The 25,779-nt window shown below is 49.1% G+C and overlaps 1 protein-coding gene across 1 annotated transcript; it reads left to right on the forward strand.

Annotated features, from left to right (window-relative positions):
- On the forward strand, positions 1 to 24,606 carry LOC119104367 (tachykinin-like peptides receptor 86C). Its single transcript, XM_037228063.1, has 4 exons — positions 1 to 534; positions 15,922 to 16,087; positions 22,186 to 22,383; positions 24,553 to 24,606. Exons 1-4 carry the CDS (start codon positions 359 to 361, stop codon positions 24,604 to 24,606), a joined length of 594 nt encoding a protein of 197 aa, XP_037083958.1. The 5' UTR covers positions 1 to 358.
- Positions 24,607 to 25,779: the final 1,173 nt, after the last annotated feature.

The raw sequence follows: 25,779 nt of genomic DNA on the forward strand, positions 1-25,779 counted from the left end.
CGGGTGGGGTCGCGGCAGCAGCGGGACGGGTGTGACGGCCGGGGCACGGACGCCGCCGTGTCGGCACAAATCGGGTCCGGTCGTCGCGACTTGAGCCCGGTCAGCAAGTCGCGAGTCTCTCGCGAGAGCGGCGGCAGCGTGGGGACGCGGCTGTGGCCGCGTGAGCAGTGAACACGAACTGGTGAACTGTGAACTACAAACTGTGAACTGGTTCGCCGCGCGCGCTTCGCGAGTCGTTCAGGTCACACCGGGACGGACCAGCGCCGCAAGAAGGGAGTCTGTCTTAACGTTGATCGGACCTATGGCGACGACGGTGCCGTGACGCCTCATCCGCATCCGCACCAGCGTTCGCCTCACCATGGACGTCTGCTTCAAGGACCCCGCGGAGCAGCTGTCGACGAACGACACGGCGAGCGCGCTCTACGAAGTCCCCACCGCCATCATCGCCGTCCTCTCCGTGTTCTACGGCTCAGTGTCGGTGATCGCCGTGCTCGGCAACGGGCTGGTGCTCTGGATCATCTGCACCAGCCGCAGGTAACGGGCTGGTGCTCTGGCAACGGGCTGGTGCTCTGGATCATCTGCACTAGCCGCAGGTAACGGGCTGGTGCTCTGGATCATCTGCACCAGCCGCAGGTAACGGGCTGGTGCTCTGGCAACGGGCTGGTGCTCTGGATCATCTGCACCAGCCGCAGGTAACGGTCGACCTGTCCACACAGCAGCTGTGTACCTCACGCAATGTGCTGCTCTTGGTTATGCACAGCGGCGGAGGCTGCACCAGCATAGCAATTTGACGTTTGCGTATCGGTCACGTGTTACGCACTGCGCGAAGGGCTCGGTCTCCGACGATAGTTACAGGTAACACATTGTTATGCTCTGCCCTGTGCAGCAATGGCAGCAGCCATCACAGCCGTCTGGGTCATGTGCAACACGCACATATCATGCACGGTGGGATGTAGTGTTTGCTTTATCTGTAGGAATAACGTTCTGAGTTGCGTTACGTACCGTGGCCTGAGTTGTGTGCAACAACTTTAGGGTACTCAACATAATCATCTAGACAAAATGCGCTAGTATGGCGAACGTTCGTTCTGCTTTTCCACGTTGATTACACATGATACTGGCTCACAAACACCATACGCACTTTGTAGCGGAAGGTAATTCCACGATCTATGCGGCAGGAATAAGGCATAAACCCCGGGGTGAGAAAGGTACGGCGCCTCGTCCACAATTACCAACATCTCAGTTGCAAGTCAAAACACTTGAACAAATCGTTACGTACTATCTTGCGTTGCGATACAAAAACTGGTTGCGCTTTCGAAGAGCGTGAACGCAGCCCTCGTTTCGCTCGGGCCCGTTCAACGAATCGTTTACTTCAATGCGTAGTCTTGAATTCAATCGGTGCTTCAAATCGTGGTCTGACGTGTTGGAATTCTAAGCCTGCGAGACTCGTGCAGCTGCTTAATAAAGTTTATCTGAGCCATTCCGGGGCTGAATCCTGACAACCGCAGCCTATTACGTCTGCGCGGAATGTTCCAAGCCTCTGGGGCAATCACTGTCTAGCACGTTCATCCACCTGCATCCCCTGCAGGAGACCTTAAGGTCAGAGGTCCATGTAGCTGTCTCTGAGGAGGGGTATTTGGGTCGCACGCCTGGTCGCGTTTGACAGTCTTCAAACGCAAACCTGGTCGGGAAGGCAGAGTCACTCAACTGCACGCAAAGCGTGAAGCTTGACATGGATCAGGACGCGTGGGAGGCATGCAGCAGTAATTGAAATACGTTACCTCAACAGTTCTCAGCATTTTGTCGTGACTTTACCTTACACTTCCTGTGCTTGGTTATCCACCTTTTCCATTGCTGGCATCAGTGACACCGTTGCAGGTGCGTGGCGGGAAAATAATTAAGGTTCATACGATAAACGCATTAGTGAGCTTGAGTACCTATTGGGACGAGTTTGAGTCGCTCAGCTCCATCCTCATGGTGACCAAGCCCTTGATGGCCTCTGCTCGTGTGCGCTCATGTAATGCATTTAAGGGGCGTGCACACTCTGGTATGATATACACTGGCGGCTAAACATAGCTATCAATCTCGGGAACACCTCATCATGTTCCATTTACACATGGTACACCGTCCCCTGTTTGCTCATCCACTGCTGTCGAGCCGATGGAAGTTCGCGATAAAGCTTACAGTAGTGCCCCTCACGGCGTTCCTCCAGCAGCCATAAGTCACACCCTTCCTAGCTCCACGCCCGTCTCCGTGCGCCTTAGCTGAGCTCAACATAATCATACGGTGGCGTCATCGGGCATTACAGAAGCGCCGCCCTTAGCGCTCAGCCGAGCTTCACTTCCGGCTTTAGATTTCAGTCGGCACGAGAGCCATGAGAGATGTGGGAAGGGGGAGGGGGAGTGGCAAGCAATGCGGCAGTGTCCCCCGCTCCCAAAACGTGGTGTTCGTATTTCCACCTTCCTGCTTAATATTGAAGCATACCCACACACTTGCCCTTAGCGGAGCCTGCATGCATACATACCCAAAACGCCTGACGTTGGTCGTTTGCACGACGGCTTGCGGTGCGACATAGTCGGAAACGTTTCAAGAAAAGAGTTGACAATGTAATGTACGAAAACTTTGGTTCAAAGTATTTTAACCCATTATTCATTGCGTAAGTCGTTCAGTGCATTTGCGAGGAACATTCTTCACATAGATGAGAAAGTAGTATAGCCCTTTTCAACATTCTCTTGGTTTTTCTCCAAGGAATGAGGCTATTACTACCATCTTATCTTACCGTTATTCATTACTCAAAGAGGCACCCTGAGTTTGATAAACCCGTATTGCCAGAAATGTTTACCTAGCATCACTTCCAATCTGTATATTATCCTACCAATGCTCAACTCATTAGGCTTAGTTCAATGTTCCCGAGCCAAACGATTTTGTGAAAACGGCTATGGCGTGCTCAAAGACTCCCACTCTTTCGTTAGCGACTTCTGCTTAGCGGGAGGCGGTTGCATCATGCCTTGCTTCCCTACAGCCGCCATGTGCACGCAATGTCACCGCCTCTTACCGCAAGTTCTATAATCTCCCAGGTGCAAAAGATGATTACTGTACACTCGGTGCAAGTGGTGAAAACACCGCAACAAACATACGCCTCCAACCGACATTGATGCCAGGATCAGTTATCTGAACTCTGTATTGGACATCTGGCTTCTAGGATCCGTTGGGATTTTATTCAAGGTATGTTGTAGGATCTAGGACCCGTTATGGAACTTTGCCGAAGTTTCTCTTGGTGTCTCGAGTTTTTTGTGCAATCGTACCGCAGCAGTTTGTGAGATCTTGAATTTCCAACATAATTGTATGCAGACTTTCAGCGCTCCGCCGACTTTTTGGTTGCCAAACTTTTGAGCTCGTTCATAAATAGCCATAAAATACCCTATATAATTTGGAACCAGACCAAAGCAAAATTCTTGTTCTCAAAATTCAAAATTCTCAAAATTCTATTCCTTCTCTCAAAATTTAAACTGTGAAGTTAGAACAGGCTGAAAACATTACTGTAACTGCCCCACATCCGCCATTTCACCACATGGACATATATATATATATATATATATATATATATGTATATATATATATATATATATATATATATATATATATATATAGATATAGATATAGATATAGATATGACAATCATGAAGAGGTTCGTGGTCAATCAGATTACTGCATGACTGAAAACATGTCTCCATGAAAAATGTCGGTGTGCTAAACGTGCAAAATTAACTTGATTTACTATGCAAATCGAGTCAGTTGGCTTAACGGAGCATGATCACCGCCACGGTGTGCGCGGGTTGATTACTTTTTGAACTGATTGGAGTTCGGCAGCACCAGAAGCTCCAAAAGTGCATGTGTGTTATCTATAATATGAAATGACGGCGACATCAATAAGGTTTGTTCATTCGCACCACGAAATGACGTGTTTTGCGTGATCGGGGCAAGAAGAGCTCAGGTGAGTTTTGTGGTTTGTCGATGAAAGTGTGACTGGTAACTGAGGCGTCTGTTAATGACTGTATGAAGCTTTTTTACTGTCCTGGTTTTTGCTTCGATGTGTTGCCTATTGGTTTGCTGTCTATTGGCATACCACAGGACATTGCGGGTTCGCCCGTAACCAACATCTAGGTCTTATGACACCATTTGTTACCCGGTTCTGGCAAAACCGATCGGCTAGACGACTGATTGCGTTCTACCTATGACATCAACACGGCCAGTTCCTGATAACGCCCAGACGCTTGCAGTTGCGATGGCAACGATCACGTGCTACAAACCTGTTGATTGTGAACCAGACGAATAACTTTCTGATTTTTCTGACTCGAGAGTGAGACCCATGCGGTATACAAGGCACGACCTGGCAAACGAAGCGTCGAGCGGAAATCTGTTCGCACTCCGCATAAAAAAGCTGGCAATGTGTTGGCGAGTGCATCCTTGATTGTTATGGCGCTGCCGGCGATTGGAAGTGTGCTGCGTCAGCCGATGGCGTTGTCGCACAGACCGAGGAGCCGTACAAGAATGTCTGTGCCTTGATAAATATCCTAGGCGATGGCTGCTACCCAAGACACAAGGAGGCTGGACGAGGAAAAATGCTCAACAGCAGAGCATTGATCTTATGGCTGGATTCATTGAAGGGACGCAATGACCACACTGGCGGAAAGCAGCGCAAAGTTTTTGACGTAGACGGACTTGCCTGTTGGTGCTTGCCTTCCTCTGTGTGGTCGCAACAACGGGGCGCAAGCACCTCCACCAGCATCAGTACACTCTGAAGAGGGCTTGGCCGGAAAACAAAACCATGAATTACGCATACAGAATAGATTAAAGGGTGGATTACGCCCAGTGTCTCACGACCGCAGTCGGTCTCGAAAAAAATATAAATTTCATGGACTAAGCAAATTATAGACCTGTTCTGGCAACGTCTGGTGGGGCGTTCGCGAAAGGAGACGCATTACAGCGCAAGGCAGCTGCTTGCAGCGGCCTCGACATCCCTGCAATCCTCTCTGTCACCCGGACAAGGCAGGTGCACTTGTATCAACATCGTGAGCCGTTCCGCAAAGACGTCTGTGCTCAAGGCAACGCAGAACATCACGTAGCGAGCTCAGGGAACAGCTGGCGATCGTCTGCTCTCTGGACCATGGTCCAACGCTCTGGCTCATCGTCCAACGCTCTGGTCCATGATGACCTCTAAGCGGTAGTGTATGAGGAAGCGTCTCCGCCATGACAGCTCCTGAGCGCCCCACCTCACAGCACACTGTTCATCCCCACCGAAGGTCAGTCGTGAAGGGGGCGTGAAGCGTTTGACGACTGACCCAGCCTCCTCACAGTCAGACATGCCGCTCACACAACCAGATGTACCGCAGACTGAACAGCCAGATGTGCCGCAGGCTGAACGGCCAGGTGTACCGCAGACTGGACGGACATGTGTACTGCAGACTGGACGGCCAGATACACCGCAGACTGGACGAACAGGTGTACCGCAGACTGAACAACCAGATACACCGCAGACTGAACGGCCAGGTGTACCGTAGACTGAACAGCCAGATGCACCGCAGACTGAACAGCCAGGTGTGCCGCAGACTGAACAACCAGATACACCGCAGACTGGACGGCCAGGTGTACCGCAGACTGGACGGCCAGGCGTACCGCAGACCGAACAGCCAGATGTACCGCAGACTGGACAGCCAGGTTTCACGTTTCCACCGTTTTTACACTGTTTCCCTTGACAGAGTCCTACGCTCTACTACACCCAGAACAACAATCTTGAAGCTCTGTATGTTATTCCGATGTCGTGGCGTACTTGCGAACAATGTGACTTGTTTTCAAGCCATGCACTTCTATTACAAATCTATTTGGGTTGACTTTTGATAATTCCGGCTGATACAGGTGACTTAACTACAATTCAGGCTCTTTCAGTGTTTGCCGTGTGATCGCTTCGACTTACGCTAGGACAATGAACTAAATTATAAGAAGATGTGACCTAACAGGAAGTCAAATAAACTCGTATAAAGATGAGAGAAGTTCTTGATCACACCTTGCAATCTGTTGCATGGGTGCGATTCTTTAGATTTGTATTGGGCAAGGAGTAGTTCTGTGTTACGCCTCGTTTTTTTAAGGTTATCACCATCGATGGCAATAATGGGACCACGATGTGCATTACGTGCATTGCCGATAAAATTACAGATCCCCAAGTGCCCCTGGAATCTGTCGTATGTCGTCTAACCCGCGCTCGGCCGGGGGAGTTGACTTCACTCCACTCCACTTCACTGTGCGTTTTTCGAACACATTTCAAGAACGAACGTTCGCAGCGACATGACGTGTTCAGTATCTGCTTATCTCTCTGTGTGGTATCCGTTGCACGAATTTAATGTTTCTATCTACCAAGATCAGTAACCTAGGTCATGTCAAGGAAGCCATCCTCTAAAATATTTGACCACACCTAGCTCTTTGTGGATCGGTTGCCTTGTTCCAACTGATTATACTAGTAGAAGATAACAGTGCCTGCAGTGTATATTTCACTTTTTTCGGAAAACGCGATGCATTGACTTGATTTCAGGTCGACTCTGGCTATTTTTCGTAAATAATAAATATTTGTACATTTTCTTGTGTAGTTTTGGTGCTGTATTTGAGTCAAAGAGTACTGACTTACATGCGCAACCGTCATATGACGACAGAGCACAGGCCCATGGCCCAGCCATAAGCAACGCTATAGGCACTTTTGGCAGCACACATGCGGAGCTCAAATAGAGTTTTTTGGACATTTTGGCCGCAGAATGCGAACACTGTGCTGAAAACGTGTTGAGACAGGACCATAATGCACTTTAGGGCCATAACTGGCCATGCATGGTCGTATGAGGTCATCCAAGGTCAATGACCTATGTTGCCAGTAGCGCAGTGGTTAGGTGCATGAGCGCGACCCGTTTAACCACCTCCTCACCGTGCTTGTGAAGCTGATAGCGTCTTATTTCATGTACCAACATTCCTGTTCTCAGTTTGTTACAAATACATTGCCAAGCCTCGGACGGACTGTGTATACTGCAGACAACAGATATACAACTTCAGCTCCTGTAGATGTCCAATGCACTATTTCTGACCAAAAAGCAAACAAAATTACTGTACTGGTCACAAAGACCCGGTTATCACTCAAAATTTGTAGTTAGATGGCCTATAAATTTGGCCGAAGTTGACCTCACATGACCTTTAGGTCACCATAGAATGGTCTTTTTGTGTCTGAAACACTTTTGTCACACAGCTGCATCCAATAAGATAAACTTAGTCCAAAGCGCATAGTGAAGAAAAGCATCTCTCTTCTAGGCCAGAGGTGGACCAATTTCGAACCGACCTAATCTGGCCTGGCCCATGTGAGGGACAGAAATAGTCGAAATGAACTCCCCACTGCCTTTACGTTCATTTGCGTGCTCTCAATAACCGCCTGCATGCGTTAACATATGTTTTAACTGCATTCATCAGAAAAAAAGTCTTTGACCTTTTGTAGCCTGCGATGGCATCACATTTGACCAAGGTAAAAAATGGGGTGCAGTCTTCATGAGTTGTTGAGACCTTCAAAACGGTGTGTTCGTTTTTCTCATAAGCCGTCTGGAAGTTGGAGATCCCGGGGAAAATCAACTCCCCCTCCCCCTCCCCCCGGCCGCGGCCGGGCGTGGTTGGCTCAGCCCCTGGCCGGGGTCGGGTTAATTACCAACTATGCAAGGCGCCAGCGCGCCATACGCTTGACGCGGATGGCACGCGACCCGTGTTGTGGATCGTCCTTGACGTCAAGGACTGCTGCGGTCATAACGGTCTCATAATGTGTTCAAATATGTGCTCATATAACCGGGCCCCGCATCAAAATCCCAGTGCCCCCCCCCCCCATCGAAGACCCCGGGCCATCATACCTCTATCGTGAGGGGCATTATGTTCTCACTGACAACACCAGCCCGGCGCCGACGGCCAGCTTTTGCGTGCAGCTTTCGGCCCTCTTCGTTAAGAAACCAGTTGTGTGCGGCTAATTTCGTGCCGGTGTGTGTTTTTTTTAATGCTGGGGGGGCCAGGCTGGCTGAATATCGCAGTTCTTCACGTGTCCGACCGACCGCTGACGGTAGCCTTCTCCATGGAAGCCCATTGACCCACAGAAGACCCATTGTTGCTGGCGAGAAGTGCTGTATTTTGCAGTTCAGACAACGGCGACCCCGCTGACCTGGAGAAACCGCCGGCGGCGAAGTCAGTCACGTAGTCTAAATCTGTCACAGGATCGGTGACGCTGCTCCTCAGGCGTCTGTCAACATGGCATATCGTGATATCTCCAACGTGGCAGGTGGGGACGTCACCCACGTGGCAGGCAGTGACGTCACCAACATGATAGTTAGTGACGTCACCAACATGACAGACGGTGACGTCACCAACATGGCGACATTAATGGAAGAGGTGGAGCGGAGCTTTACTTCAGGCAGACGGAGGATGCGAGATATTTCAGCGCCCCACTTGCAGTACTGCCTTTTGACGAGACGGTAACTCAGTTATGTTCACACCTAATTCAAGAACAAGGGCACCATTTGATGGGATAAGCAAGTTTCTGCTCCGAGTTTTAGTCATATTGAACCAAAAATATTGGGCCGCGGGCCGACATGGCATGAATCAATAGGGGAAGGAGAGGGGCATATGTGGAACACATTAAACCAGCAACTCTCATAAAAAATATGTGTGGACACCCCTGATGTTCAGGAGTAGTGAGCGTATGGCGCCAGCTGCTGGATGCTGTCTGATAGGTAACGTCCCCAAACGAACAGAAAAAATGTGTTAGTTGTGTTGCGAGGGTTTGGTGATTGCTTGATTTGTCTGTGGTGGGTGGCTCGACCATTATTGGGTGAAAAATGGCTGAGTTATCCGCGCGAAATGCATGATTGCAAAGGGTAAGGACTGAGAACAAGAGGCTTACACTTACGAAAACAGTGCAAACCGATATCCAAGCTGTGAAGTCCATGGAAGGGGCAACGCGAGCGAGGAATCCACGGAATTCCAAGGCACAAATGCGAACCAGGATACAGGGTTCAATTTTTTTAACGAAACATGTTTTTCCATAGAAAGAACCAGTTCAAACTAGCATCCAGGGTTTTATTTTACTGAGACGAACCAGTGACAACCATAATTCATGACCACATTTCGCTAAGGAAACAACTGAGAACCATAACCAAGAGCCTTGTTTTTTCGGAAGAACCACTGGAAACCAGCAACCATTCTTGGAAGCCAGGCACATGCTTGCACCATTTCCGTGTTCATACTTTCCTTGCCAGACCTCCATCGAAGCAGAAGCCGCACTAGCACAAGATGGCGGATCATACATCAATGCATCGCAGGCCTCATCACTTACAGCCAGGAAACGGCCAAGACACAGCTCAATTGGCGATGCCGCGTAACAATTACTTCTCCCGCGCCACCGCAAATCATGGTCTAGTAATGAACGGTCCAGACGTCCTGGAAACCTCATGCGTGTGCTCTTCCTGGCTGCTTTATTAACATGCGCGTGCTCCCAGCGACCCCATGGCGGAAAACGTGGCGCACGTGGCGTTTGATGGGTGATGCAGAAGCGGATGTTCTATGCTGGACAAATCCGTTAGATTTATTTCGCCGGTGGAAATGGCGAGTGGAATAGCGATGACAGTGGCGAAAGTAATAGCATGCATCGCAAAATAATAAAAATACAAATATCGCATCAAAGAGGGCGCGACTGGCAACTAACGCACCTGCATCTATTTGTATGCTCTGATGGAGTCACGTTATCTAAACTCGGACGCTGCAGTTACGAAGATGTACTATCATTGCAAAGGTATTAAGAATTCGCAGATGCAGGAGCCTCACACGCTTCTTGGACAATTTATTGCGTAATCCATATATCCGAAAAGGTTCGCTCATTCTTAGTTGGACACATCGGCGTTTAGAACCGGTCGTTGAAGTAATAGCATGGCCCCGACCCATTGAGCCTCTATTTGAGTCCGATATCACCAACTATTGCTGCGCCGAGAGATCCGGTTTCTGAGGTCGCCAGGGGCATTTCGATGCTGTAACGCGGCGCTCGGCGACGATGGCGGGCTCACTTCCTCGAACCAACTCGCACCAAACTTGGTCGCTTGGTATCCGCCGGCGGTCACAGTCGCAAGGCAAGCTACACCCACGGCAATTTGGCTTTGGTGCTCACTGCAGCCAAGTGCAGTGGTGCGGCACGGGGTGCCGGACCCGGTAAACAAAGTCACGCGAGGTGGCGCGGTAAACTGAGACCTTGCGATCTGCAGACAAACGACGTGTTTTCGAACAAGAAGCCATCTCCTGGCTTTCTTCCTCTCGTCACGGCTTCACCACCATACGCCTACCGTGATCATTTGTGAGATCCCACGCCATCCTTACGGCTCCCTATCAGGGTGGCCAAATCACTTTTTGAGTGACCTGAGCTATGGCATGACCTGAGCGATGGTATGCGGCATGACCTGACCTGAGCGGTGGCATGACGTGAGCGAGGGTATGCGGCATGACCTGAACGGTGGCATGACCTGAGTGAGACATGCGGCATAGCCTGACCCGAGTGGTGGCGTGACCTGACCTGAGCGGTGTCATGACCTGAACGGTGGTATGCGACATGTGCTTCGTAAGTCTGCGAAACGACGCGTCGTAGAACCAACAGAAACGTAATGCCCGCGTGGGATCCAAAATTACGTCGTTGGCATGCACACTCCGGCGTGAGTCGTTTTAAAAGATTGCGGAGCATCACGAATAATGTACGTGGGTCTTTCAATAAGTGAGGTGCAGCGCGCCAAAACTTATATGTTTTGTGTTAAGCTAGCACAGTCAAAGTTTCACCCACTTTTCTTCTGGCTTATCTGAGCATATGCTTCTTCTTCGCTCAGCCACCATCTACCTAGACGTACTTGTCACCAACGCTGATATCCCGCAAGAGTAATCTCGGCTTCAGTTTGCTCCACCAATTCGCGCGGGCTTTCGACATCGGCGTCAGCTTGAAGGTGGTGATCACGAACGTAGTCTTTCAGGGAACCGAAGTGGCAGACGTTTGACGTCGCGAAGGGCGTAAGGTGCAGGGATTGGGAAATAGCGGTCCAGCCTAGCCTTGCAACCTCCTGGCGAGTGGAAATTGTTACAATCGATTTTCTTTTAATTGAAATTGGAATTGTTGTATCAATAATAAAACTGCTGCTTCTCAGTATGCCGCATGGAGAAGGGCGTTGTCTGAAATTTTCTGAATAATAGTATCGATCTTGTGCAGAGTGTTTGTGCACCTTGAGCAATGCAGAAAGCCTCTATGTTGTTAACTGTGTGCCCATACCCGAGAAAATCCGCGAAGAGTATGGCAGCCAGGGAGGGGGGGGGGATGGACTGTACTTTTTGCCGCCGACCAAATTTCTACAGGAAAAATTGTTGCCAGCAAAGCAAAGCGATACCTTACGAAATAAAATGACATGAAGTCCGTTCGCAGGGGCGTCAAGAACCATCCTCTCACCGAAAACCTCTTCCATCGCCGCACTTTCCAATATCATGCACACAACCAAAGCGCTCAGTTATACCGTGCCTTCCATATAATATCAGGATAGCTGCTGTTGCTAGGAAAGCAACAGCAGCACCGTTCATAAACTATGGGATAGCACAATAGCAACAGCAGTCTTCTTCCACCCTCGGGATCTGCCGGGGCCTCACGTTTAAAGTCGATCTACGGCTGGATTTGCTTTCCTCGCCACTGGAAACAGAACAAAAGAGAGGCCTCAACAGGGCGGCTGGATCCTTACATGGCAGAATTCGAACTGGTAGGCAGCACTGGGAATGACGTCTTATATGCGGGCCTCCTCGAAGCAATGGCCGCTTATGAAAATCACGCATGCGTTTCGAGTCCCATCTCAACCGTCATCAAACTCTTCGCCCTACTCTAGACATGCTTTAACCCTGGCACATGCGTTGCCTGGTGGGTGCCTTTTGCTGTCTCCTAAAAAGTATGCTGCCTTGAAATTTTCTAATAACTATCCATCAAGCTGCCAATTCTTTCGAAAAAAACATGATGGTTTTGTCGGCAGGGAAGGGGGCCAATGCAACCTTCCCTCCCCCCCCTCCTAAGAATTTCTGAGGATACCAGTCCGGCATATTGCGCAGCCGCCCTCAAATTTTTGGCAGCCTGTGGTACATCTCTTGCACGTGTGTTGACACGAAAAACTTGCCCCTAGCGTTTCTGGTTTCGGATTGGCGCCGGGGTTTCTTACGAGCACTGCAAGACGATCCCATACCGGCGGGGGCGGCGAACCGCAGGCGACGATTCCGTGGACTGCGCGCAGAGGTCTGACACTGTTACATTGATGAAGCTCCAACTTATAGATAAAGGCTCTATACAGGTAAAGCTGCATACCATTGTCCCAATAATTAACAAGGAGCAGGTCTCTTTATGTTACATGTCTCTGCCCTGCATGAGTTTGCACATATGAGCATACAAAGCTGAAGTAGTTTGATTTTCAGGAACATTTGCCCTTGGACTTGGTGTGGTGTGGTCCATTAACAACAAGACTTCTTACGAATCGTGAGATCCCGTTAAAGACAATTCATCGTTTATTGTTCCACGAGGCTCTACCTTTCTTAATTTCAAACGGCACCGGGTCATACCCAGTTAGTGTACGTTATAAAAACCAGTGAATCAGGGTAAGGGTTAAAATCGTTGGCTATCGTCCTTCTTTATTCATTTGATATACGCTGGTGTACAAATCTGCATCTCAGATCATGAAAAAATCAGGTGGTACAGCAAAATGACATATTTCGTTACCAACATCCAAACAGGGGTAGAAATTCAATCAGTAAGCCAAAACTGCCCTTCGAACGCTTATTAACATGGAAATTTAATCGTACCTGTGATACTTGTCATGTATAATGCAGGAATGTCGATTCAAATCAATTTCTCGGGCCCTGCCAACCCCCATGTTGTATTGGGCCCCCTCAATCTGGTGCTCCTCCCCCTTTACACTACACTCTGGACTGGAAGATTACCAGAGTATAAAAAGATAACCACAGCACAAAATGTATCTTTTTTAGCTTTATTCATTGACCGAGACCCATGGCTTGCTACTTTTCCCTGATCATGCATATAAAATTGACGCCCCTGTCACTATACGACCACCATACAACCTACTTTGTTTTTCACCATTATGTTGCTCAGATGATTAATTTCAAATTTGTATTACATTTGTCATGCTCGCGAGTGCAAACAAATGCATAGGAATGAGCATTGCTGGATGACTCAATTCCAGTGTTTTCCTGTTACCGTCCGGGTGCTATCATCAGCAAGCAGACAACATTGACAACAGAGACGATTACATGCCCATATTTCACTGAACTCCTAGGACGGTTGGACCACAATACCATAAACCCCCCGCCATTTGAAGTAAAGCTGCTGGCTAAGGGTGGTATGGTAATTGGAACCTGTACCCTCTCTCCTCATCGCCTGCATTTGATTCACCACCTCACGCCACACCTATCATTGCCTTCTCATTACATACATCATTGGCTGCCCGATAAATTTCCAGAAACTGAGGCTCATAGAAGCAAAAGTTTGAACTTTGAATAGTTGTTTAAATACTAACAAAACATTGATGAAATAGTTGCATTTTAAGCAAGGACATAGTTTTGAAGAAAGATTGGATGGAGCAGTGGAAAACTATGCCATCTACCCCGAAAATACGGATGCCTCCAGACTGACACACTTCTTTGCAAACTGAAGGGGGAGGGATAGAGCCCTGAACTGAGTAGGAGCCTAGGTACACCCCTGATTTGTAGATCTATGTTGACTGGTAACTACTGTCAATCAGGACAAGAGCAAAAATAGCATACGTTGGCATTTCAATCATCCGCTCCTGTCATTCCCCCTCAAGATAAGGGTCATCAGACTTCAACGTCGAACCCACGTTGTTCTTTTCAGAGGGAGTATACTGGTCTATACTATACTATACTGGTCTATACTATACTATACTGGTCGTTTGTGACTGCCACCGTGAGTCAACAGACTTTGCTGTGAATAGAAAACGCGGTGAGAATGATCACAGATCCATTTCTACCAGGATCGGATCGTCTCGCTGACTTACCCTGAACTATCACTGCCTATCGTCGCTGAGCACACGATGCTGAATCACGGCACCGCAACGAATTACGCTGGACCCAAAAATTAAAGCCTAAGCATTTGTTCATGGTCCTGTAATGCGAGTGGCGCTTGCAAAGTTGCAGTGCATTGAAAGTCACCGCCCACCTTAGTCAGTCGCATCGTAACGATGGAAACATGCCCTTGCGGCCTTATGAATCCCCATGTCTAGATTGTTTTCAGCATTTCATACTGCCCATTTTGGGACACTGAGAGTCGGCTGGTAAAAACAGCGAATCGGCCGACCGGACGCGCCGTGGAAGATATGCTGATTTGCCGCCGATCTGTCACCGAGTCCAGTGATCAGCTAGAAATTATAGGATATTTTTTTCGCCGTTCTAGAATAAAACCTAAAAAAGGAAATCATGGTGCCGTAGGGCACGGTAAAGAGTCTTAACAGAAAGACTCGCTGGTGTCGTGTGACGAAATCCATCACCATGGGGACATAATATCGATGTATGGGTACTTGATGTCGAGTTTTGCAGCGTGCTGTGTTATGTCGTCGTGGCCGTCGCCGAAATGCCCTGTCAAAAGCATCTTTGACACCAAGGCTTGCGTGAAAATGTACAATTTTATCGCCGACCGTATCCACCAAGTCGGCATGTTTTACCAGCCCTGACGGCAGCTTACAACGCACGTGTAACGTGCATCTAGCGCACGTGTATCTGGCTGTTGCGTCGGATCGACCTGTCCACTCCGCCAACCATATCATAAATTTGCGCTTTCAGAGATCAGCCCCATCTTTGCCGCTGGTGCCGCGTTCACCGTTTTCAACCTCGAAAACAGTTATGTTGCATTCGAATCGGTCATGGGTACTCACAGCAGTGCATTTCATGCATCTCGGCATGGCTGTTTGTCGAAGTCACTTCTTCGACATTTATAACAAAAGTGAGGGCACGTTACCTGGATCTTGTGACCATGTTTTTGTGCCGCTGCATATGACTGGAAAAACTCTTAGCGGCATGATATGTTTTACGGGCTTGATGCGCATTACTGTAATGGAGATGTTCTCTTTTGGTGCGATTTGTAGAGAATGTGCAAGATATTTGCCTGTTTTTGAATTGCGCTAACACCAAATTTACCCCGAGCTACTGACGTTAGATCTCAGTGAACAACCTAAAAGCATGGGTAGCCGTGTCTCTATACCGGTGGCCGCTCTGCCCCGGCTAAACGGAGCACGCAGGTCAAAGGTCACACTGTGCGATGCGCCGCGGGCTGGGAGCTGATTGTCCAGCCGTCGGGTGGCCTGCTGCCCGGACCGCATCCGCCGGGGACTTGGCTGCTAAATTTGGTCCGCCGTGGGCATGTGTGACTCACGCGTGGCGTAGTCAATCAATGCACGCAGAAAAAATCACGACATTGACAAAAAATGCACGAAGATGTTACGTTCATGCTGCACCAAGACCAGACGTCGTCTGGAAAGAGCTTGCGAAAATTACGAATTCGTTTTCAGCTTGAAATAGTCGAAATCCGAACTTAAGTGACGAAAAACGCTTGGGAAGTTCGTGACGTATTGCCGTTCGATGACGTGCGGTGCAAGGAGCTTCGTGTAGCGGTTTAAATCGAAAGGGCAGAAAGGCAAAATCAACATCGCAGCCATCTGGAGCTGTAGTACAAATATGACAGTAAAAATACGTGACTGTAAAAGCAACATAGCGTGACTTAAGGGCACCGGGCAGATTAGTGTTGACAACATGCACGTTCCCTAACAGCATTCCCTTCCGCAGGATGCGCACCACGGTGAACTACTTCATCGGTAACCTGGCGGTGGCCGACATCCTCATCGGCGTCTTCTCCATCCCGTTCCAGTTCCAGTCGGCGTTGCTTCAGCGCTGGAACCTGGCGCACTTCATGTGCCCCACATCGGAGTTCTTCGCTACGCTCAGCGTCAGCGTGAGTACGCCCGGGCTTAAAGGGAGCCACCGCCCTGAGTCAAATGGAGTCGCCGCCCTGAGTCAAAGGGAGTCATCGGGCTTAGGATGCAGCGGGAATCGAACTCCAGACCTGTTGATCTAAAGCTAATCTCTAACTGCTCGCCTGCTTTCGTTTAAGACTAAGTGAGCGCCATCGCTTCGTCGTAGTCAATAGCAGATCTTTTAAAAGCTGTTTACAAACATAACATAGCGGTAGGATAATTTGGTTTACATATTCACACGTTGGCTTAGGGGCCATCGGCCAGGATAGTAATCTAGCTGCATGGGTAGATTGACGGTTAGCGGCACGGAGTACGGTTCCTAGACAGGACGTATTGTCACGCCCGACTGACAAAGAAAGGCCAGCTGGCAACCGGCCAAACAAGGTCAACCTGGCTCAGGCCGGCCAAGTCCTAGCATGATGCGGTACTGAATATCTTTTTCAGTCCCGTAAACCTCTCAAAAAACTGAGTCAAAATTGATGCGCGTAGGCGGTCGTCGCATCACAACACTCCTAAATTCCTAGGGTACGATAAACAAAAATCGAAAGTGAATTGGTGCATTTAACCTCCCATGGTTTGTTATTTTTGGATCTTTCTTTGGGCCGTAACAAACGTAGAGTTATTTGCCCCGTCACCGCCATGCATAAGCACGGTATCGAAATTGTGTGTCATCTGGAGGCATTGCAGAATATTATAGACCGGTTCCACTGACTACTCTCTGAGGCTCGCCAAACCGCTGACTCTGGTCTTTCAAAGCATGGTTTCAAGTGGCGGCGGAGCAGACGCGGCCATTCCATCCCAGCCCATCCATCTTTGAATCAGGGATGGCTCACCGGCTACGGATAGGCCTTCAGCCAATCGATGGGCTGCACTTAGAGTGGCCCCCATGAACTGCCTACCCGTACCAGTTATGCACTCCCCAAGACGGCCTTCCGAGGTCAGAGTGGTGAGTGAGTTTTGGTAAGAAGGTGACCTTGAGGGCTGAGCACTCCTGTTCTCGATTCTTCCTCGAAAAGGCCGCTTTAGATGGTTCGTCAGTGTCCTGACGTTAAACATGGGAGACTTAGACCTGCACTTGAGTGGTTGCAGACGCCTGCATAATATGTCAAAGCTGAACCACGTGAGAGGAAATGCAATATTCAGATACTGCGCGTAGGCGGTCGTCGCATCACAACACTCCCAGCGGTACTGGAGTTGTACCGGAGCCAACTGGTGGGCCACTCCGAGCTATTCTGTTGCCACCAGAATACAGCCGTCTGCCTTAAATGTTTGCCAAGTCGTGGGACAGTGCAAACTCCAACAAAAATGCATTCAGGCTCGAATATATAGCCTTCATCTGGTTATTGTAGTACCTTCCGGCTGCACTAATGAATCCTGCTAAATGAAGTCCGAATTCATGTCGTTAACGAGTGCAGACTGGTTCGTGTATGGGGGAAGCTCTATCGACATGCTCCCCATGTTTCATGCTTCGACGTGCATTGTGCATATCACGGATGACCAAATTTGGTCTTGTTTTTTTAAGCAAATAATAGGCATGGCCGTCCCTACTCCATCACGCCCTGAGCACAACAATCTTCCCAAACACATTGGTTTGCCATTAGCACGGCTGAGAATCCGACGCCGTACGGCAGCACCTGACGTGGTTCAGTGTGCCAGAGTAAAAAGCTTCCAGATATAACCACGTTTCATGCATGTTTATGAGGCCGAGTGAAGACCGTGGCGCAATTACGGCGCGTGGCTTACCGCCGCGCACTCTTCTGTTGGCACGGTTCTCGCGCGCACCCGCTATTTATGAAGCAGCACAATTTGGACTAAAACAGCATGGTAATCTGCGGTAGTCTTCGAAACGTGGCTACACTTAGGGAAGTGGTCTCGATGTGCAGTGCCGCTTTCGCTGTGAAAGCTGCAGTTATGTCCAGCCGCAGTTAGGGTAATGAACAGTGCATTCCTTTGGCGGCCCTAAATTTTAAAGTAAACAAATGATCTGGCCTCTACAGGAGTGAAGTTCACAGCCCTCAGCCAGTCAACTAATCGGGTTATCGAGTCAGCGATTGTTTGCAGTTAACCCTGCCGCGCGCCGAGCGAGGCAGTCCTGCACATTGTCGCTCAGCGCCACAGGGGCGGATTCAGGTCAATGTGCAGGGACGGCCACTCCGCGCAATGGCGTACCCAGGCGCGTGTGCGGAGTCGGGCGAGCGCAGTTGGACGTCTTTCTCTGGTCTTGGCCACGCAAGACCAGCCAAGTCATGCTCTTTTTCGCATGCTTGGTGTTCTTCATTTCAAAACTAAGCATTGTGTGAAAACGTGATGTGATAAATCTTACCAGTTGGACAGTACAAGATGCTCGCAAAAAGGCCAAGCCACGCTCGTTTATGGAGCCGCATCAGCAGCAGTCAAGCCTCACATATGTGTCACACCAGGGCGTGGCAAACAGCTGTGCAGCTCAGACAACACAGCGGCTTATGCGGCGGCCGGACTAATCCGTCGTGACGGGCTGGACGCATTCGTCTGTCCATGACATCGGACCCTGTCTTATCGTATAATGTGCTGTCAGCGGGACAAAAACGGAACGAAAAAAGTTCCGGGTGCACTCACACGCACTGCTCAATGAGCAGTAAACCCTAAATATCGTATTACGTAAGTTGTTCATTACATCAGCGGGGAACATTAGTCACATAGATAAGATAGTAGCATTAGTCTTATTCCTCGGAAAAAACAGGAGGATAGAGATGTAGTTAGGTTGATGTTTTGGCAACGTGCCTTTCTCAATGTGCAGAAATATTTACTTCTGCTGTTGTTTTGAGAAAGGCATGTTGCCGACATATCCACCTAACGATATCTCTGTCCTCCTGGTTTTTCCTAGGAATAAGGCTATTCCTAGGAAAATCGTCTTATCTTTTAAATATCATACCTGATAAGGGCAAATTGTGGTGCTGCGTCTGGCTACACGCAGCTGGCATTTCTCCAATTTCCGCTCCATATCTCTACGCAAACCTGTCAGGATATTAATCATTTTTCATTTATCCTGTCGTGTTGTACGTGCTTGTGGTGGCTGCAAACGGCACGTACACGCGTGGGCACGACATGGCTCCAAATGGCACGCACACGCATGTGGCCGCGCCACAACAACTCGTGACATATCATTTTCCGACGCAATGACCCGTCTTACCAGTTGAAAAACAATGGTTAGCCCTGGCCGGCAATTTCTATTTGTGCGGCGGTGCTCTCGGATCGATGCGCCCCCGATGGGCTTAATCAAAGGGAATGGAAAAAGGAAGGAAAGGAGATACACCAAACTGATAGAGCGGCGTAGTTATCCAACTTTGCTTGACCGTCCTTGACCTTCACCAGCCATGACTTGACCGGTCCGTGATTTACTAACCCTAGAAAACCAGAGCAGCTATATTTTTTAGCAGGCGAGGTAACAACTACGCAGACGTATGAGCCGAGCCGCCATTGAGGGCACGCTGCGTTTCACATCTGGCCGAACTTATAACCTTTCGACCTGTGAGAATGAAGCTATTTACGGCATTCACCAGCCACCCAAATGCACGCTGCCAGCGTGTTCCCAGTGTACAATAGTCACCTACAGGTTATTGCTACCCATGCAGGCCATAATCAGTCGCCGTGATTTATTTCTGTGCATAAATACCTCTTATTCTTAATGATGTCTCGATAATCAGCTGGTCATCGTCCCCGATAGCTCGACATAACGATTCGAAGTCAGCTGTAAAAACGAAGGAAATCTGTTTGGTCATTCAGAGTCACGCAACAGCAGGCTACCCATTGCTACCCATGCAGGCCATAATCAATCGCCGTGATTTATTGCTGTGCATAAATATCTCTTATTTTTAATGATGTGTCGATAATCAGCTGGTCATCGTCCCCGATAGCTCGACATAACAATTCAAAGTCAGCTGTAAAAACGAAGGAAATCTGTTTGGTCATTCAGAGTCACGCAACAGCAGGCAATGAGTGGCGCTAGATTTTTGCCAGAGGGCCGGCGCTGCCACTCTGCCATCTTCACTCGGTGCAGCCATAAATCGGCTCATAGCGAGCGATGATACACAGGGGCGGGAGTTTTCCATGATTCGCGAGTTGTCAGTATCGGCATACAGCAAAAGCCAAACTGTCCGATTGATCTCCAACAAAATCCCGATTGATACGTTGTGGCTAGATGGAGGGGCATGTGGGTACGTACCTCATTTCAACCCATTTGCGATGTCAGCGGTCGCCTGGAGTCAGATGGGGTGCACGTGTCGATGTTACCGCACAGCCTGATAGAGCAGACTGGACGTGATATTGAGTTTGCGATGGCTGCGCAGAGCAAACGCCAAGTGCTACCCGACAACATCTGTGGTCAGCAGCAGGCGGCCAGGGTACCTGCTCATGTTCAAATGTGATCTTAAAGGGAGTGTCCCACTTTCGGGGCATTTTTTTTTTAAAACTTAAGTTCAGCCTCAGAAAAAGCTACGCGTGATAATATCACCGAGTAGTGTCACTGCAGCACCGTAGAAATGTGATGCGGATATCAATGTTAATTGGCTTCTAGTCTAAATTACGCTTTCAACGGCTTGTAAGAATACTATGCTACATTCCAGCAGTCGTAACCGCCGTATGCGCACTAGGGTGCGAAAAAAGCAACATTTGTGATTGGCTCAGCGGGCAAGGGCCTCTTGCCAAGGAGCACAATGGTCGGAGTGTGAACTAGTGCGTCACAAGGACCGTATGATACACCCATTCCCGATGCCAGTTTGCCTCGAAGAGTCGTAGTTGTAAACGCTATGGGGAAGAAATCAAGCCCGTAGTATAACGTTTCATATTTATGTTGATCTATTATTGCTTTAGCTCTTGTTGCCTCAGCGTAAGTGCAAGTAGCTTGTGCGCTGTTATGTGAATAGCGCATAACTGCCTCATTTGGCATGATTTTCCTTCAAAACTCTGAAAAAAGAGTAACCAGAATACTTCGATGCTTTCCCTGATGTCTTTTCGGCCCACGCGACGCGACCAGCTCCCGCCTCCTCATAAACCGACGACCACTCTCCATCTGAAACTCTGAAACAACCGCCCGTCCAAATGGACAGAGCCGGCGCTGCGCCTGTCGCCAGCTGTCACCGGTCTGGTCTGGTCTGGTCTGGTCTGGTGGGTGGGCCGCCCGGTGACGGCGCATCTGACAACCGAGGAGCAAAGATCTCTCTCCCTCCCCCCCTCCCCCCTCCTGGTGCTAGCTTGTGTTTGAGGGGGCTCTTTTCTAACATAGCGTAAGTGCAAGACGGCCTTCTGGTGATAAACTGTAGGTCCATTCATGTTAATAGCATGGACTTAGAATGAACTTTTTACGTAGCAATGGCATAACCATTCATCCATTCACGAACGTGCCATCCGCAAAAGATATTCAAATAGCCTGAGGAAAATCAATGGGTAGCGTAGGAACGCGCAATTCTATAAAACGTATTCATTTTTTAGCTCAGCGATCTGTTTGCCTTCTTTGTATTACTGCTGTGATCTAACTTTTTCAAAAGCCACGTGTCAAGGCCAATATGATGGGACATCGTGGCAGCCATGCTAGAGCCCCAGGCCAAAATGCTCATATTTCGATGATAACGAAGACGATAAACATTATAAGCTGTGTTATGGCGCTTAACCGTTGCGTACGTTGGGGTGGTCTATTCAGGTCGATATAAGTGACTGACAGTGCCGGCATTTGCAGAAGAGTGTAGACTGACAAAACGAGTTTGCAAAACTGTGCAGACAGACGAAACGAGTTTGCGGACGTTTGCAGACACACGAGATTGGTGTAGACGGATAATACCAGCGACGACTGTCGATTGGAGTCTCAAAAAGAGTGCAGACGGACGAGACGAGTTTGCAGAAGAGTGCAAGCAGACGAGACGAGTCTGCAGACGAGTGCGGTGGACTAGACGAGTGTAGACGGCGGATACGAGTGTAAACGCTCGATCCGAGCCTCCCGACGTGTTCAGACAGACGTGAAGAGACGAGTTTCAGACCAATGCAGACGCATAGGCATCGACGTCGATTTCCAAACTCAAGCGAACTAACGGTGACCTCGTTCCAGGTCAGCGTGTTCACCCTGACCGCGATCGCGATGGACCGGTACCAGGCGATCGTCTATCGCCTGATCAACCACCAGTCACGGCAGCGGACCAAGGTGGCCATCGTCACCATCTGGGTGCTCTCTGTCAGCCTGGCGCTGCCGCAGGCGCTCTGGCTCCGAGTGTGCCTCCACTGGGACGACCTCATCAGCGCCTACAAGGTGAGGGCAGCACAAGCTTATCAGCCCCAACGACGTGAGGGTAACACGAGCTAATCAGTTCCCACGAGGGGAGGGTGACACAAGCTAATCGGCCCCTACAAGGTGATGGTAACATAAGCTTATCAGCTCTCATGAAGTGAGAGTGGCACGAGCTAATCAGCTACTACAATGCGAGGGTAACACGAGCTAATCAGCTCCCACTAGGTTACGGTGGGATGGAGCTGGCGGCTGAGCGCGAAATTTGAACGAGATCACTAGGTCTTATAGATGATGTAGGGAAGTGAGCTGAACTCTTGAGCACTACGTCCATGTGTAGGGCTTCTCTCCAGGCACTCAAATCATTGAAGAGCTACTCAAAACCACTGAAATAAGACACTAAAGTGTTGTTTTTTTTTTGCTCGTTTGTCCTCTGGTCTCCAGTGCATCAAACGGATTTCCGCCCTTAGCCATATTTTTGGGGGCGTTTTACAACATCTTATTTATATACGCATTCGCCCTCCCCGCCGTTGTTTCTAGCCTCCAAGAAACCATCTTAGTTAGACGGCTTAATGTACATGCCGTGTAAACATAATGTCGTCCTACACTGCGAAGATTTGGCTGCTTCATCGTTAATTCTCAGGAGACGTATCGGAAAAAATCACGGTCTTTCAGACACATTCATCGTCAAATTCTTAACGATGAATGTGTCTGAGTAATATCTGAGTAGTACTACTGGCTGCTTACTAATTGGTAAGCAACCGGTAGTACTTCTGAAAGTCGCCCTTGCGATGCATCTTTAATGTCATCATCAAACTAACGAGCGTAACATAGCCAGTGATTGCTCGTGTTCTAGGAATTGCTCGTTGAATTAGATGTGGCATGTTCGCATAAATGAGATATGCGCGGGGATAACATAATAATGAAATGACACCGATCTTCGCATAAATCAGCGTAGGTTTACTCACATTTGAGCCGCTCGCAAGCATTCTATGCTTAATCTACGCATATTTTGGGGACTGATAACCGTTACAAGACGAGTATCGCACACCGATGCGCTGTACCGTTCATCATGGAGTGACGTGACGTCATGTATTTAAATCACCAACCGTCAGACTTGAGAGACTGTCTTCGACTGGCCCTGCCGAGCGTCGGCTCAACTGACCCGTGGCCAGGACACACGGACCGTGACGTCATCACTGACTTCACGAACCCTCGGTCCGGCTTGCCAGCGGCCAGGTCACACGGACCGTGACGTCACCACTGACCTCACGAACTCTCGGTCCGGCTTGCTAGCGGCCAGGTCACACGGATCGTGACGTCATCACTGACTTCGCCAACCCTCGGTCCGGCTTACCAGCGGTCAGGTACACGGACCGTGACGTCATCACCGACATCAACGCCGAGCCCAGGCCATCGGCGTCGTGACACTGAATTGACAAGCTCAGAAATGATGAACTGAAGCCGCACGGTCCAGTGCCTCTTGTACCATGGGGATACAGAGATACCGGGACACCCCCATCAAATCAGTGTATACTAGGCCATCACAGCAACGATCCTTTCGAAGACGGGTATTATCGATAGACGTACGGGTAGACGGGGTCATTATCGACCTGAAATAGGCACGGCTGGTGCACTTGAGATCAAACAAACTGCCCCTGAAATGGAGGGACGTGGCTCGTTGTGAACGTTTAAGATTCACCTCAAAGCAGATATGGTAAGATAGCTAGCTATGGTATAGCAGCTAATGACTATTGGTGTAATATATGGTAATGGAATAGATAGTGGTATAGATGACGATATAAACATATCGGATGTTGATGAGTGTAAGAGTATGTTTCAAGGTAGAAGTAGCAGTATGCTGCGTAGCAGCCCATATTTGTTGCGTAGTAGCAACGCAGTAGTAGTACGTAACAGTTGCATATGCAACGCTTGAAACAAAGGAACATAATTAAATCTTGCACAGATTGGGCAGCATGCCGTTGATGTCAGCTGCACCGAGGCGCGTCACACATGCACACATGTAAGCACACGCAAGCACGCACGCACGCCCGCACGCACAGGCACGCGGCTTGTGACAGCACAGGCGAGGAGCGCCAGCTGGACGTCACCGTGCTCATGCTACGTCCGACGGCCGGCAGCGAACACTGACGACGCCACGGCGTTAACACGACAGCGGCTATGTGCTGCCAGCGCAAGCTTCTGCTGACCGCCCGGCGGCCCGACGCGAGGCCTGAGCGGTCGTAACTGCTCTCTTTCGTTGGCATCGGCGCACGGACCTGGCCGCACACACGGTCATTGGGGTGCGAGAGAGTGGGAGATGTTAGTAATTATATATCTCTAAATGCGGTGACGGAGATATCTTCCACCACTAATTTAGTAAGCTTGATAACCGCCACTGATCACGTCATCTACAAGTGGAGGCAAATTAAGTTTGGGGCACGTGCACAAAATCAAAAGTTCTCCATGGTTGTCTTGCATCGCTTTGATCAATGTTAATTTTCTAGAAACTTTCCACACATATTTCAAGCACGGAATCAGCCACCAATTCTAATGCATGCAATTTGCGTAGTTAAGCAAACTTTATTTGCACGCTACGTGCAATTTCTATGCTCAGAGTTTGTTTGCCTGCCATACTGGTTTTGCTTTGTTTTGTTTTGTTTTTTGACGGTGTCATGTCTGACAAAGGTGCAAATGATTGAGAGAACAAGCACCAAAATTGCCGCTGTGCTTTCACCAGCCTCGTTTCTTTTGCAGATGTCCCAGTTAAGCTCGCTGTCGGTTAGTCTTGTGTCATCCTTCGATTTCATCAAATTATTTAAGTTTGGTTCGCTTAAAAGGGAGGCATCTTGCGTCGACAGCGAGGACATAAAATCACGGGGCCTGCACGGCTCAGTGACGAGCAGGTTTATAACGACGCGATGCTCTGGAGCGGACGTGTCCGTGTTTTTCATACCTTGTGATCTTTTAGCCTTTGGAACGGTTTTTATTTTTACTTCCCGGTTCTGCACCATACCGCAGCGCTGTAGGGACTCCCTCACGTCATTCCACTTTTTTCTTCAGTGTTGATTGGTTTGATATCGAAGGAACCAGATCTCCGTTTCTTTATGTTCCTTTTACCTCGGGCTTATTCTCATCGGCGGCCTTCCTTTTGTTGTTGATAACGCCTCCACTGCGTGGAATCTGATTTCGACGAAGCTGCCTTATATCCTTCTGGCGAGGAAGTTGGACAGTTAGTTTTTGAGTTTTAAGGGCCTGTTAACTGCTTTGGTCACTTCCGTTCATCGCTGAGTCTCAGAATGCCCAGTGGCATTCTGAAATGAGAACTCTATTAAAGAACCACAATTCTTGAGAGTAAATTCACTGATCAGCGCAGATACCGCCGAGGCCGCAGTCAGTCCTTCCAATGGACGGCTTCGC

The sequence above is a fragment of the Pollicipes pollicipes genome, unplaced genomic scaffold (assembly GCF_011947565.3).
Source record: "Pollicipes pollicipes isolate AB1234 unplaced genomic scaffold, Ppol_2.1 Scaffold_6052;HRSCAF=7182_pilon_pilon_pilon, whole genome shotgun sequence".
NCBI lineage: Eukaryota > Metazoa > Arthropoda > Thecostraca > Pollicipedomorpha > Pollicipedidae > Pollicipes > Pollicipes pollicipes.

What these genes read in the sequence shown, in the direction of transcription:
- LOC119104367 (XM_037228063.1), top strand. Translation starts at nt 359, where the DNA reads ATGGACGTCTGCTTCAAGGACCCCGCGGAGCAGCTGTCGACGAACGAC. An exon ending in TCGCTACGCTCAGCGTCAGC is followed by an intron (nt 16,088 to 22,185) that starts GTGAGTACGCCC and finishes ACCTCGTTCCAG; the next exon opens with GTCAGCGTGTTCACCCTGAC. An exon ending in ACCTCATCAGCGCCTACAAG is followed by an intron (nt 22,384 to 24,552) that starts GTGAGGGCAGCA and finishes ATGTGCTGCCAG; the next exon opens with CGCAAGCTTCTGCTGACCGC.